The sequence below is a fragment of the Indicator indicator genome, chromosome 6 (assembly GCF_027791375.1).
Source record: "Indicator indicator isolate 239-I01 chromosome 6, UM_Iind_1.1, whole genome shotgun sequence".
In the NCBI taxonomy this organism is placed as follows: domain Eukaryota; kingdom Metazoa; phylum Chordata; class Aves; order Piciformes; family Indicatoridae; genus Indicator; species Indicator indicator.
The window spans coordinates 33,558,041-33,572,449 of record NC_072015.1 but is presented as its reverse complement, the minus strand read 5'-3'; the positions used below and the strand labels follow the sequence as shown (position 1 = coordinate 33,572,449).

Sequence of the window (14,409 nt, the reverse complement as noted above, 5' to 3'; positions counted from 1 at the left end):
TGAAACAAATTGACCCAAGCTGATTTGCAAATTCTTATCTTTAAATAGTTTAGTCTTCAGCTGTACTCAAGGCCTGTTTGTTCAGACCCTAGAGAGGGTTTGCACAGATACTGGCACACGTCAGTAACACCAGCTGCTAACACATATAAATGCACACAGAATCCCTTCTCCCCCATGTGCCTGAAGACAGTGTCACCTCTGCTCATTTTGCTGCAGCCTTATTTCCTAGAAACTTCACTTTATAGCATTCTACCATTTGATTTTTAACAAGAAACCAATTTAGTCTTGTTTTGTTTAGATTTTTTAAGGTGCTTCTGACAAATGAGGGTCCCTTAGGAATTTACATCTACTCTTCTTGTTTTGAGCTTGCCTCGTTGCACTTATTGCTGAGGTTTCCTTTTCAAAATTACATAGAGATTTATTCACTTTACTATATCCTAAATGTGATATTACCAATGCTCTGAATTCTTTTGCAATATGCTATGAAAGAACACTAACACCCATTTCCAAAAGCAGGACCTTCTCATCACTTTCCCTCATTGAGTTGCTCATATTTATTAGTGTGTTTACTAAACTACCATTTGGGATAAAGTAAGATTTACAAAATGTACATCTATGTCATCTTAAAATGAAAGCAGATTCTGTTCTGCTGGAATGCAAAAAATCTCTCCAAGCTTCAACATTCAAGCTTCACTAACGTCTTCACATTTTCTCAGCATCTCTGTTCCCCAAAGTATTTAAGATGGCAAGAAATCTAAACAGTGCAAAGAAAAAAAAATCTAACCAATCATGCTTTTCTATGTCCAAATATGCTAAAATCTACATAGATGAAAATTATGCTAAGTTCAGTTAGCCCTGTTCATTTCCAGTCTTTTGTTGTTGTTGTTAAACAGTTCTATGGTTCACAGCACAACATCATTTCAGATAAAACCTCAGAAGTCATGTTCCCATGTGGCAAGCCATGCTATGCACTCTAAATGTCAGACACTCTGGGAACTGAAATTCATCTATAATTCATGCCATCTTATGCTGACCTCTAACAGACTTTTACTTGGAAAACCACAGATTGTTTGGGTTTGCAGTGCACAGTCCTTGTATCTAGGGAACTGGCGCACCCATTCTACCTCATTTCAGACCTACCACACAATGTGAAGCAAATAGTTTCAGCAACCCCAAATACTAGGTGGACAAGATACACAACAGTCTCTCAAAATCCAAAGTACAACAGCTCTTACTGTGCTAAATATATCACATAACACTCACATGCATTCCTGAACTGACTGGGATCTCAGATACTAGTTAATATTTTTAATTAATAACATAAGGGTTTGGCTTCCTAAAAAAAAAGTTTTCCTGAAATTCCAATGCAAAACCTTTTACTCAGTTTAGTCCTCAACAAACAGGAACTCTCGTCATAAAATAGATTCTATGGCACGTAAATGGCTCCAAGAATTGTTTTGGATCTTTGGACTTTCACAATCACAAGACATTTAACAAAGACTTTTATTACCAACACAAATTTATTTCCTTGGCGATGTCAGTTTTGTAAGGTGTACTTCAAACAAAAACTTCTGTGAAGCAACAAATTCATTAGTCTGTTTTCCAAAAGCCAAATACTCATTTGAAGTAGCTGAAACATTCCAACTACTTAAATCAACTCTTTCCTAGTAAGTAGCATTTTCCACTCCTATTAAATTGTTCAAACTTTTAATTTGTATTGGAGCCGGGTATCTATAAGTCACTTTCTCAAGAATGCCCCATGGCCTTCTCAGCACTTACATCTTGCCTTATGTTTAAAACATTCTTCTGTTACTGTCCCACAGTTGCTTGTGCTGGGTAGTATTTCTTTCCTTATCTTCTCCCAGCCAGGCTTAACCAACCTCTTTGGCTACATCCATCACGCACCAGCTGCAGCCCCACAGTCTTGTTTGAGTTACCCCTGAACTAGTCAACACAGGTACAGCTTAGCAACTTTGTCATGGGATGCAGTGCAGACTGAAAACCCAACACAGAGGTTGAATAGGTATTAGAGTGGGTTTTTTTGTTTTGTTTTTGGTTGGTTGGTTGTTGGTTTGTTTGTTTGGTTGGTTGGTTTTTTTTGCAAATTTACAAACTACATAGCTTAAAGGGGCAAAGAATGCTCCAGCAAAATACTATTATTTACCTAACTCAAATTATTAATTCTTCCACAGGGCTTTCCCAAAGAAACAGATGCTTTCTCTATCTTATTTACAGTTTCTTAATTTTGACATTTTCCCTGTATAATAACGGATTTTAGTTAAGACTCTCTCCCATTTCCTCCCACTTAAACATCTTCAGATTCAGCTTTCTTAGAATCCAATTTTCCCAGCCAGCTAAATTCAGTAAACCAAATACAACACTTAGCTAAGTTTCAGCATCTCATAGTAAAAATTACCCTCAATTAGTTCCTTTCTGGAAGTATACATTTTTGATAGCACTATTGTAAGTGGAGAAACTACAGGCTGGAATTCAGTTGAACAACTTAAACCTTCCACAGACTTGCTGACAAAAATAATTTCCTTTACTGTGCACACCATGAAAAAAAGATTCTGCATAAGTAAGAGTGCATAATTTCATTTTTTGCTTTGCCTACCAGATGTAGCTGCATGTTTTCTCTGCTGAATTTGAGCTCTTGCATCCACCATCACAGGAAAAGTATCTATCTGCTAACTTTCTGGAATGCTTCCAACAGCAAAATATATTTATCTTCCCAGGCTCCTCAATGAAATATGCCTCTCCATGGGGCTTTGGTGCAAAAACAACAGCTTTGTGCTGAAAACTAGAAATGCTACAGATGGTTCTTTCAGAGGTCTACTCATTCAAATAACAGCTATAGGCCTATCCCACATTAGTAAGGGCAGGCACACACTGCTGTGAGACTGAACAAGGAAAGTTTGCAAAATCTTAGCATGATTCCTGCACTTTGCTTACCTGTGGTCAAGGTGGCTGAAGTCTTGCAAATTCAGCTCTCTGGTATCTTGTGTCAGGTAAATCGTATCGACATCCTGTTAAAAATACAGGAAGAAACCCCCCATCTTTACAGAGTTGTTGGCTTGCTTTTTGTTTTGTTTTTTGTTTGCTTCCCCCACCCCACCCCCCCCCCCACCAAGTATTATGATTTATCTGCTCTTTCATAATTTGTACAGTTAGCTGAAAAGGGCTCCACAAAAGACAAGTACTTACCCACTGTACTTCTTCTCTATAGGGAAATCCAAGCCAATCACAAACACAGGCATACATCTGTGAAAAGCCTCCTAAAAACAACCCAAGAGAGTATTTAACATAATAGTAAAACAAGCAAACAAACATCTAAAAGGATACTCTGATACTTAAAATCCAGTCTTTCAAAACTCACTCTCCTTTTCTCTCAGAAGGCTGTCCATTTTGCTGCTCAAAGAAACTGAGACTACCCTGACAGGTTGTAAGGAAGCTTAAAATAGTGCCTTCACCCACCAATCAGAAGTCTGCTCCATACTAATTACACCTTAAAACTAATTACACCTTTACCAGCTTCTGCCAGAAATAGAAGTTAACTTCCTGACACCACAATTCCAGCCTTTTGATATTCTGAGTCTTTAAATTCATTCTCACCACAAGGTCCCAGTTCCGCCACTGTCTGACTGTCCCACAGGGCTTGGAGATTAGCCAGTCTTTCTGAAGGCTCCACAGTTACTTTTTTCAGAATCCTCCTAGATGCAAAAGAGGAGGGGGGGGAGGGGAGATAAAAATAATAAAAACATTCAGGACTTTGAAAGCATTTTTAAATTCATAAACCTTTATTTCAGGTGAGATTTTAAATGAGTTTACAGAAATAATTTCCAGCTTTAATACAAATCCTCTGCTTAGGACTCACACATATCATGATGATGGCACCCAGCAGAAATACAACATTTATTTATTTATAACGTTTAGAACATTATAACATTTATTTATAACATTTATTTATTTATTTATTTGTCTCTCTTTGTAATGATAACCCTTTTCTATGACAGGATCATTTAAGCTAAGGAGACTTGTGAGTCTCAACTAACACAAGGATGTCCAAAATAGGGGAGACACAAATAGGGTATTTGATGGTTACATTGAAACCACTGCTGTTTATACAGTGCTGTTATGCACTAAAAGCACCACGGTGTGAAGAGCCACAAACTATGCTGAGCAGCTACTTCTGGCCTCTAGGCTGCACTCTAGATACCCAGCTCCAATATTTGTAATTTGGTAGTGTTCTTCCTCCCCTATACAAAAGGACAATCCCTTCCTACCTTTTAAGAAACGAAACTGTTTCTCTGAATGACAGGACTGCCTCATAAACTGCAGAATTCCATAAAGATGAGGGAAATAATGTGAGAAACCTCTTTACCCTTTTTTGCTTGCTCTGGTCTTATATGAGCTGCCTAATTCCAGTATCTTCATTTTGGAAAGTAATGTCATCCGAGAGGATAGCCAATAATATGAGTTCTATTCTGAGAACCAAGCTCTCCATATAGCTAGACTAAATGCTCCAGCAACATTCTCAAGATAGCCCAGGGAATGTCTCAAGGCCTTCACAGACACCCAAGCATGCACAGACTTGTAGCCATCTTCATTCTACTCATTTTGCCTACATTTTTCACTGTGACAGTGACAGAACACTGGAACAGGCTACCCAGAGAATCTGTGGAGTCTGCTTCTCTGGAGACATTCAAAACCCATGTGGATGTATTCCTGTGTGATCTACTTTAGCTGATCCTGCTCTGGCAGGGGGATTGGACCAGATGACCTTTCAAGGTCCTGTCCAATCCCTAACATTCTGTGATTCTGTAATTTCTCACATCATTACTGAGGTTTTATGGCAAATCTGCTCATAAATATTCACTTGTATGTGTTCTTATTGAAGAAAGAGATGATCTCCATTAAATTAGTTAATAATACTGTCACAAAGATAAATTGTAAGAAAATAAACCAAAAGTTTATGAACTTGACTTACTTCTCCACCTAGAGGAAAGGTGAACAATAAAGACATGCACATAAAATGTAAATACAGCCTCACAATTCACACCTAAAATCTATTACAAAAGCTCACTTTAAAAGACCAATGTATTCTGAAAAATTGCATAGTCCACTTTCCCTAATACTGCTGAAGACCAGGAGCTGAAGCGAATAGTAGTTGGGCTACATAATATGGTAGGGAGTGATGAAAATGAGGCAAGGACAGAAGGAAGAAATAAAATAAAATAAAGTCCTGAGAATTGCTGCAGGATGATAAAATTCAGAGTCAAAGATGCAAGGGAAAAAACAAACAAACATACATAAAAAAAACAACCAAACAAACAAAACACCACAAAACCAAAGTCATGGGAAAAAAATGTAAAGAACAAAAAAGCAGGGTAAAAAAGTTTGAGAAGGAGACGCATGATTGAAGGAGCCAGGTGCACCATAGAAAGTGTATGACAAAACTGCCCAGGGCTCAGTTTTGAAGAGCAAGGCTCCCAATCATGTGCATCATTTCACAAATGGTAAACAGAACTTTTCCCTCCTCTCCCAACTCAGATATTATTTCTACGGAAAAACCAAACAAAAAACACCAACAAAAAAACAACCCACTGAATATCACAACTGTTTATGAGGAAAGGAGTAAATTACAACAAACAGCCTGAACCTCGGCTATACCTGCAAATGGAGAGGCAATACGGTAGAATGGAAACTTAAGACTCCAAATACCTGCATCAGTCCTTCAAAATAAAGGCTTTTTTGGTCTTACAGAGTATACCTGTGCTCTGCACTACCTCCTGCTTCTGTCATACACCTGTATAAAACCTTAACACTTGCCTCAAGGTGTTTATTACACCCTCAGTGCATTTCTTAGGTCAGGGTAGGGCGACCCACAGAGGAAAATTGGTGACTTGTCACCTATTCCACACAATCTGTTGCCACTAGACATGCACTAAGAAACACTTACACAGGTGAGAGTCCAGGGAATATCTTCCGGAGGCAGGTCCCAATGTGTGCCAGCACCTCATTCACATCCTCTGAGGATGCCATCTTCATGGAGATGTTACATTTCTCAGTTTCCATAATCAACTGTAAATAAAAGAACATGAGAGCAGGAACTGGATATCATACAACTCATGCCCATTTAGAAAGGAGATCATTTTGAATGTCAGCTGAATGCTTTGTGTGCCAGTAGGAATCTGTTATTCTTTAAGGCATGACACAACAAAACTCCAGGTAAAGTGTCTGAAAGAGTTCCTTGAATGTACAAGATCCCCATACTCAAACTTTGCTTTTCTTAATACTGCCCTGCTTCCCACGGGAATAAAAGTTTCAAAGGACCCTGACCTCAGCTGACACTTTGAAAACCAAAACTTTTCATAGCATTGTCCTCTTTTGAAACACATCCCAGAACACCAGAAGCAGTGAGCACAGCCTGACAGAAAACTATTGAACAAGCAGGGCCTGCTTCCTCCAGCAAAAAGTAAAAGCCTTTAATGGCTCTGATCCTCTGGAAAAGCTCTAATGCTTTGATCTATGCTGTTTAAGAAAATGCTATGGTAATATATTGTCTCAGTTCAGATGAAGTATTATCTCAGCTGGCATAACTGTCCCGCTGTCTGAGGGATGCATGCTTCAGCAAGGTTTTTTTTAAAAATAAAACCCCTTTTGCCACCCATCTCTGTTATTTATTGAGTGTTCAGAACCAAATAAGATTATTGTATGACTGACACATTAGGTCTGCTTCTGCCCTTATCTGCCCCACAGGAAGCAATGTAATGTTTCTCTCTTCTCCAGTGTGAATATTTAGCACAGCTCAAGTCATAAATTCTTTTACGTGAGAAGCTGTGCATACACAGCAAGAAGCTAACATTAGGAATAAGCAGTAAGTGTAGATAGACAGAACAAGAGGGAAGACTGGTTCCCAGTTCATGTCTAGGGTCATCACCAAGACAATCTTCAATGAAGCTGTGTTATCCCAAAAATCACACTGAGAATCTTCACAACTTTTCCCACCAATTCAAATCCTCTCTCAACCCATTGTAATCACTCCCTGAAGATGAATTAGTGAGTGGGCAATTTACTACTGTTTTTCAACATCACCAATATTAACACAACGTTTCCTTATATTATTCTGTCCGTTTGTTCACATCTTACAGTGGGAAGCTCTTCATGGCTTTCTGCAAGATGCCTAGCACAAGACTACACCCTTCAGGGATCACAGATGTAATGTGGTCTTTGCAGGAATACCAACAATACCATTTGTCTCACAAGCAATGAGCTGGGATTCTGCCTGCCTTCAGCCATAAGCCCGACACATCTAAAACACTGTTGAATGTAAACATGTAAAACCTTGAAAAATATTTTAGGAAAATGGTGTGCTAAGTGAGACTGCTGAAAACCACTTGTAAACCCTGCCTATGCTTCCAGGAATAATTAGCATTAGCTGCCATGGCATTTTAGCATCTTAAATAAATTAAGCCACAAAAAACGTACACAAAATGTACTAAATGTCTCCCTGTTTAAAATAGTAAACATCTGGACTTTTTTTTTCCTCCCTCTCCTTTAAGGAAAGCTTCAAAAGCCAGGTTAAAAAGATGACATGCTAAACACAATGAGACCTTTTCAGCATTCAAATAAAGTATCAGATGCTCCTATTTTTAAAAATCTCTGTAAAAGCCAAATGCATGTGAAACACATGAAGACTTTGATACAATTGAACTGTCAAATCTTGTCAACATGTTCGTCTTATGAATGAAAAGTGTTATCAAGAGGCATTCTTCTTTTCAGTACCTTCTCTTTGACAGTCACTTTTGGGGCATATAACTGGCTGTCAAACACATTTTCTGTTGTATACAGTAATGGCAACAAGAACAGTTGGAAGCAAACCACTTCTGCCTGCAATGTAAGCAGTAGCTTTTGGCTTCACCATAAAGATAGACATCAGAGAAGCCATTCAAGCTCACATGGTGATGATTATACACCAAGCACCATTGTTCTTTCATCTCTGAGGAAAATATTGGCTTACTGAACAAATGAAAGTTTGTACCATAAGGAATTAGGAGGGGTCGGGGCAGGGGGAGGAGGAATTTCTTACTGTCAACCCACCTGCACAACAGATTCCTAAATTTGGCTCTTGAAATTATCATCAAGGCTTTGAAGCATCATGAATGTAAGAATGCAAACATACAGTGTGCTCACCAGATGGGGACAGTTGCACATTAAAGCATCACTCCCTTGACTGGACCAGATTCAGCAATGAGTAAACAAGTGCCTTTTATCTAGAATACACTCACCTGACCTGGTTTACTGGAAGTTACTCCTTGGATTTCCAAGTAGCTGAAAGTTAGTTCTAACTGTAGTTAAAAAAAAAGAAAATACTACATCAGTGCAAATATCAGTGTGTTTCAAAGAGCACTTACACTTTTCAATGAGGTGAAGAAACCTTGAGCAACGCTACTGTTAATTTATATCGATTTCTGTAATTGACACTTAGTATTTGTTAACATCTGATTGCATTGTCCACTAAAAGAACACTGGCATTTGTTTTTTACAGCTTCAAACGATAGAAATACCACATTTGACCTTCTACTGCAAGCTACAAGCACATGAGTTTATAACAAGATTTATAACAAAGTTTTACCATAAAAAAGCATCTATTCAATACCCTACTGATGTGCACTCTTGTGATTGAATAACCATTAATTACAGTATTTACAGCATCACAGATTACTCTTTCATTAGTTGCACTGAACACAGATGAGGAAAATTTTATTGCACAGAAGCTGAAGAGGCATACACACACACACTACTTTTTACATATACATATGTAAATAAAAATACCACAGGTAGATACAGATATAGATATATAAATGTTTAAAACTGCCTTAGCATGTCTGAAAGTATGAGTGGAAATAATACATTTGCTTTGCCTGAGTGGGTTACCTGGACAACAGTCAGAAAAGGCAGGGAAGAAGAGTGAACATACTGAATCCAAATGAAAGCTTGGAAGAAGGCAGGAAAGTCCTCTTCTCCAAGGACAAATCCAGGGCTACAGGGAGTGTAGCAAGATATGAATTCAAAACTATGCAGACAAACATCTTGGCAGCTGAGATATGGAGAAACAAACTCTTGGAATGAATCATAACTAAAGGAGCAAGGCATCAGCATGGTCATTTCCTTTTGTTTGTCATTAAAACCATTGTAACTGAGCAGTCTGTGTTGCACAAAATTTCCTGTACTTTATCTTATCCTAGGTTCACAGCCAGGGTGCTCCCAGGCTAACTGGCAAGCACCATATTATTCTATTGCTGTATCTGTGGCAGTCTTTCTAAGGTATGACTCTGAATGACTCCTGGGGTGCTCAAAGCTCAGATGCTCAGCTGCAATAGCCCATCAGAAAGTTGGGAATGCAAGGTACCAGCTTGCAACCATAAGAATCAGCTAAAAGTTTTCAGGAAAGCAGCAAGATAGTAGAGAGAGCTCCTTAAATGCCAAGGTCTCACTAGCAAATCATTAAACAACCACAAACAGTATTCCAGCATGATGAAGCTGTCCAAAAAATTCCAGAATGCATTGAAATTTTGGGTGGTTTATGAAGTAGAAGACTTTTTTCTTTTTTTTAGCATTTGGTTATGTTATCCTCATAGCTGAAGAGATTGAAGACATTATTACTACTTGTTCTTTGCTGCCTACTTCCCAACTCCTTTTCTCTTCAGCTCTCACAATTTGACAGCATCAGAAGGTACAAGCACCCCTCAGCTATTACTGTACAAAGTTCACCTTCCACCAAAGACTTAACCTAGCAACCAAACTTTACTCTGAATGTTTAGAGAAATATTCACATGCTTTGTTTCACTTTTTCTGCTACAGAGGCAGCATCCATAGCAAATGGGTAGTTTCAGAGCACCACAGAGGTGCCACAACAGCTGAAGTGAGCAATGCCCACACCAGTGCCTTGAATTTATCCAAGGGCAAGACACTTCTCTTCAGGCCCCTTCTGTGCCTTATTTCTCAGTGAAGACTGACAATCTTTTGTGATGGTAGGACATAGCCCTAGTGCAGTTCATTCAGGTCAGAAAGAAAAAAAAATCCATGGCAGCTCTTGTTGGCTACTGGAGTAAGCTAGACTACACATAGAGAAGCAAAAGATTCTTTTACTCCAATGCTAGTCAAATTAAACAAACACATGAGACTATTTAACATTTGCTTACCCAAATCACAAAGCCATTTCAGACAGAAATTTGAAATCCTTTCTATTTTGCAAATGACTTACCTATGTAGTGCATATGTGCAAACATATATATGTACACACAATCAAAAATAATTCTCTACTCTTGAGAAAATTTACCCAGATCTAGACTCACTCGAGAATTCAATCTGCAAAAATCCCCTTGACTAGAATTAACAAATACGAGGAAACACAGCAACATCTCTATAGTTCATCTTCGGTTCATTTTTCTACTTAAAAACATGGTTTGTAGTTCTTGCTTTGCAGCAAAAGTATAGAACACATTCTAAACATAATCTACCTCAAGATATTAAATGATTTTTACAAGATTTAAAAAAATATAATCTCATTTATTATCAAGTTGGTTACAAAGGCAGATAATTTCACTGGTTCCAAATTTTACAATCAAAACTTAATGAAGACTGGCAATATAAACCTGAATTACATTCTTACAAATATTTCATGAGCTTATCTATGCAACATTTACTTATGTTGCAACTATGTTTTATATAGAACGTAGCAAGAACTAGTACTGGCTATTAAAACACTCCCCATAAATCCATCAGGATTAGAGGAAATTAACTGATTGCACCTGAATGTAAAGTTAGTCAGTGGCAATTTCAACATCCTTGCTCTAAGGATAATCATAGAATCACAGAATTGTTAGGGTTGGAAGGGACCTCAAGGATCATCTAGTTCCAAACCTCTGCCATGAGCAGGGAGACCTCACACTAGATCATGTGGATTGGTATTATAGTTAATCAACCTTTTAACTTTGATCCTTGTTTAGTAAATACATCTCAACAGCATTATTTAAGAAAAAGTGAAGCTTAGAACAAGATGCAGTAATAACAGTCACTCAGAATTGGATGTTTTTCAGTGCACTCAATTTTGTGTGAGGGTCCCTGGAGGAAAAATGTGTCTCCTGCATGTTCTTAGCTGTCTTGTTAGTGACATGCCAGTTATACAGGAGCTTTTGGGCTCAGAAAACTCCTGAGCAGCTTTTGAAATTAGTACAGCCTTTAGAAAATCCAGTAAGTTGCACTCATCCTGCTAAAAAAGGAATGCATTTTCAACCATCCTAATAACTGCTCAGACAGACAAAATTTAATCTTGACATAAACTGTGAGCAGATGCAGTTTCTTCTGATCACTTTTCTGCCCTTTGTATTCATTGAGGTAACAATGCTGTTATGCCAGCATACTTACTCTAGATTCCCATGAAAACAGAAACCAGTTTTTCAATTCAGTAAATTAAGGTTTGAGAAGTGTCTGCAATGTTCAGCTAGAAGTACAGCTATTTCTTAGCGCACTGAGCCCCAGCCTTCAAGAGCTTTCTGATGAGTTACAATGGCTCTGCTATTATTTAACAAGATCACCATCACCACCTGTCCATCATACTGCCACTGCACTGATGTCTGAGCTGTTCATCAACTGGCTCTATGTTTCTGTGCAACCAGTTACAAACCCTGTCTTAAAAACAGCCTTAAAAACAGGCTGCAAACTGCAGCAATCCAAAACCCAAGAGGACCGGCCAAAGGGACAGGGTGAATTTCTGCAGTAATTTAAACTTTATCCTATGAGTCATTCAGTGTCTTCAAAGGATAGGTAAGGGATAATCACATTTATCAGTCACCATAACTGAAAACCTGACCATTCTATTTATTGATCTATAAAGCATATGTATTCACACATACCTATACTTCCAGTCCCAGACCCTGACCCACACATGTGTAAAACACATGAAAATAGAACATATTCTGAATTCCTATTCACTGATTCCAAGCTGGGCAAGAGGTATTCTTCCACATGAGTCACTTTCATTCACGTGGAAATTATTTTTCTCTGCTGAAACTATCACTATGAATTGCAAGGGAAATAGAAAAAAATAATTCACTGACACTGGCAATGGAAGCTGGCAAGATGCCTTCCAAAATTAACCACAGAAATTATCAGAAACATTGAAATGTAATAAAATTCAACTTAATTTCTGTCTCCAAATCAAATATATTCCTATTTGACACTGCAAACACTAAAGCATCAGCTTGTTTGGAGCTAACTGTCCCACAACAAAGGTTATCAGGGTCATCTCACAGTTCTTCACGTTGGTGTTTCCAGTACAATTCTTCACCTATCTGCATTTCTAGAAGTTAAAATTCCTCTGAAACAGTATATATACAGTGACAAATCCACTCACTCGAACAGAAGCACCACTATAACTCAACTCCATGCAAAATACCATTCCTCAATTTCTTCTTTTTTTAGACAGATTTACAAGTATAAAATATGCAAAGTTTATGCAGCTTATAGTTTTATCTTAAAAAAAAAATCAGAATATTTAGAGAAACACAGTGGCTTTACCTTGGTGGGAATCCGAGATGTTAAAAGAAATGCCCGACATGATGCCAACACCTATTGAAAGAAAAACAACAGCATTTGTAAGAAATACCTAATTTATCAGGAATATCATTAAAGGTTCTTTTCCAGGAAAGTCCTAAAACCAGAAGGAAAAAGCCTCTAGCACAGTGACTTTCTATTCCCTTTCCTGTCATCCACTGAAGGAAGCAAAGCTGGGCTCAGATCCAATAGAGCACAGTGGAGACTGATGGAATCTGATCAGCTATAAGCTGGTTAGTACGGTGTCCAATTGAAGAGATGTATTCAATCCATCTCTCAAGAACATCTAATCACAATCCTAGTGACAATTTAAAAAGAAGCAAGGATAAGAAGCCCTACCAGGAACATATGATGCAGTTAATATAACAAAAATATACAAGATAAACATGACTCAGATAAGAGATCACAAACACTTTCTTTTGCACACACTTGGTGCATTTCTAGAGTACCAATGCAAAGATTTGTCATTGTCTCCACCAGCATTTCTTCTCCAGCACTCACTGATTTAGTGAGGCTAGTGATGCTGGGAAAAAACACACAACAAACCATATATTTTGGAAGTTACTGCCAATCAAAACATAATGATATATAAAAGCACCACTCCAGTCTCCCATAGCACATCCCACTCAAAGGTTTTAGGGTTTGCAAAAGGGATGATTCATTCCATGAATCTATGTTATCACTTTCTAATTTACCTGGAATTAGTTGCTGCTGGCTCCATCTTTTGCCAGACAACAAATTGAAACAAACTTAATTTGAACATCTGGATTCAAATCCCGTGGCATTTAGAGAGCTTTTCACACAGCTGGAATCCCCTGAACCCAGTTTAGCTCAGTAAATATCCATTTCCAGGGAGTAGGTTGACACAAAATTTCCTCACTTGGACAGGGAGAACCAGGCTGAGAAGGCAGCCCAGCACCCAGCTCTGAACCCTGGTCAAACGCTTTGGCGATTGGGTTTCAGCTTCAGCATGCCAGCTGAACCACATCTTGCTAAAACCTAAGAACAAAAGTGTTGTACTAGTGCTGGATGTCAGCAGACTGTTTCAGGGCTGATGTGATCTTAATTAGTGCTCTGGTTATCAGGCATGTAGAGCCAAACCACCGTGGAATAGTAACCATTGCCTCCTGTAAGGCTCACCTCTTCACTGAAGGCCTATTCTGCTGGCTGACATACCACCACTGCCACTCAGTTGGCATGTCCAGGCTTTGTCAGACAGACATGGCTTGTCCCCTTGCACTCATGTGGTGGTGAAGCAGTCTCTCCTGCTCACTCACCTCCCAGCTGTGCCTACCAGAAGTATACCCTCCGCAACCCAGCATGCAAAAAAAGGGGAAGTGTCAACCCAAGAGGTTTTACCACTGTGCAGCCACAGTTTTTGCAGCCTGACAGCAGCTCTCTCTTGCAGTAATAAAATTCGATGCTTTCTCCACCCTCACCCACCTCCTCAAGGCAACCACCTGCTGTAAGGCCTGCATCACTCTCCCAGGACCCTCTAAGGAAGATCACATCCTCAGTCACACCCCTGCAAGGTCACAAGAAAAGCTTTACAATCCATAAGAGTGCCCCTCTTGCTCATCATCTCACTCACAAACAAGTACCCAGGTCTGAAGAGGGGTAGATGATCAGGCACCCTTCCTGCACCCAGCATCACCAGCAAAATGCCTCCAGAGCAGCACGCAGAGGAGCTGCAACAGCTTCTCCTGATCTGCCTGGGGTCACCACATCTCAGGTGCAGAAATGAGACAGAAAAAAAAATGACAGCTGTTGAAGAGCTGCTTTCCATATTTC

General features: G+C 38.9%; 1 protein-coding gene across 1 annotated transcript in view; it reads right to left on the bottom strand.

Moving 5' to 3' along the window:
- The window catches only part of CARMIL1 (capping protein regulator and myosin 1 linker 1), a 118,255-nt gene extending 104,649 nt beyond the window's left edge, over positions 1 to 13,606 (bottom strand). The window contains exons 1-7 of the mRNA XM_054381614.1: positions 13,499 to 13,606; positions 12,583 to 12,633; positions 8,289 to 8,348; positions 5,960 to 6,081; positions 3,613 to 3,710; positions 3,205 to 3,275; positions 2,953 to 3,026 (exon numbers count right to left, since the gene is read on the bottom strand). Coding sequence (XP_054237589.1) covers positions 2,953 to 3,026; positions 3,205 to 3,275; positions 3,613 to 3,710; positions 5,960 to 6,081; positions 8,289 to 8,348; positions 12,583 to 12,633; positions 13,499 to 13,606 — 584 coding nt within the window. The remainder of the gene's footprint in view (positions 1 to 2,952; positions 3,027 to 3,204; positions 3,276 to 3,612; positions 3,711 to 5,959; positions 6,082 to 8,288; positions 8,349 to 12,582; positions 12,634 to 13,498) is intronic.
- Between the last annotated feature and the right edge of the window lie 803 nt (positions 13,607 to 14,409).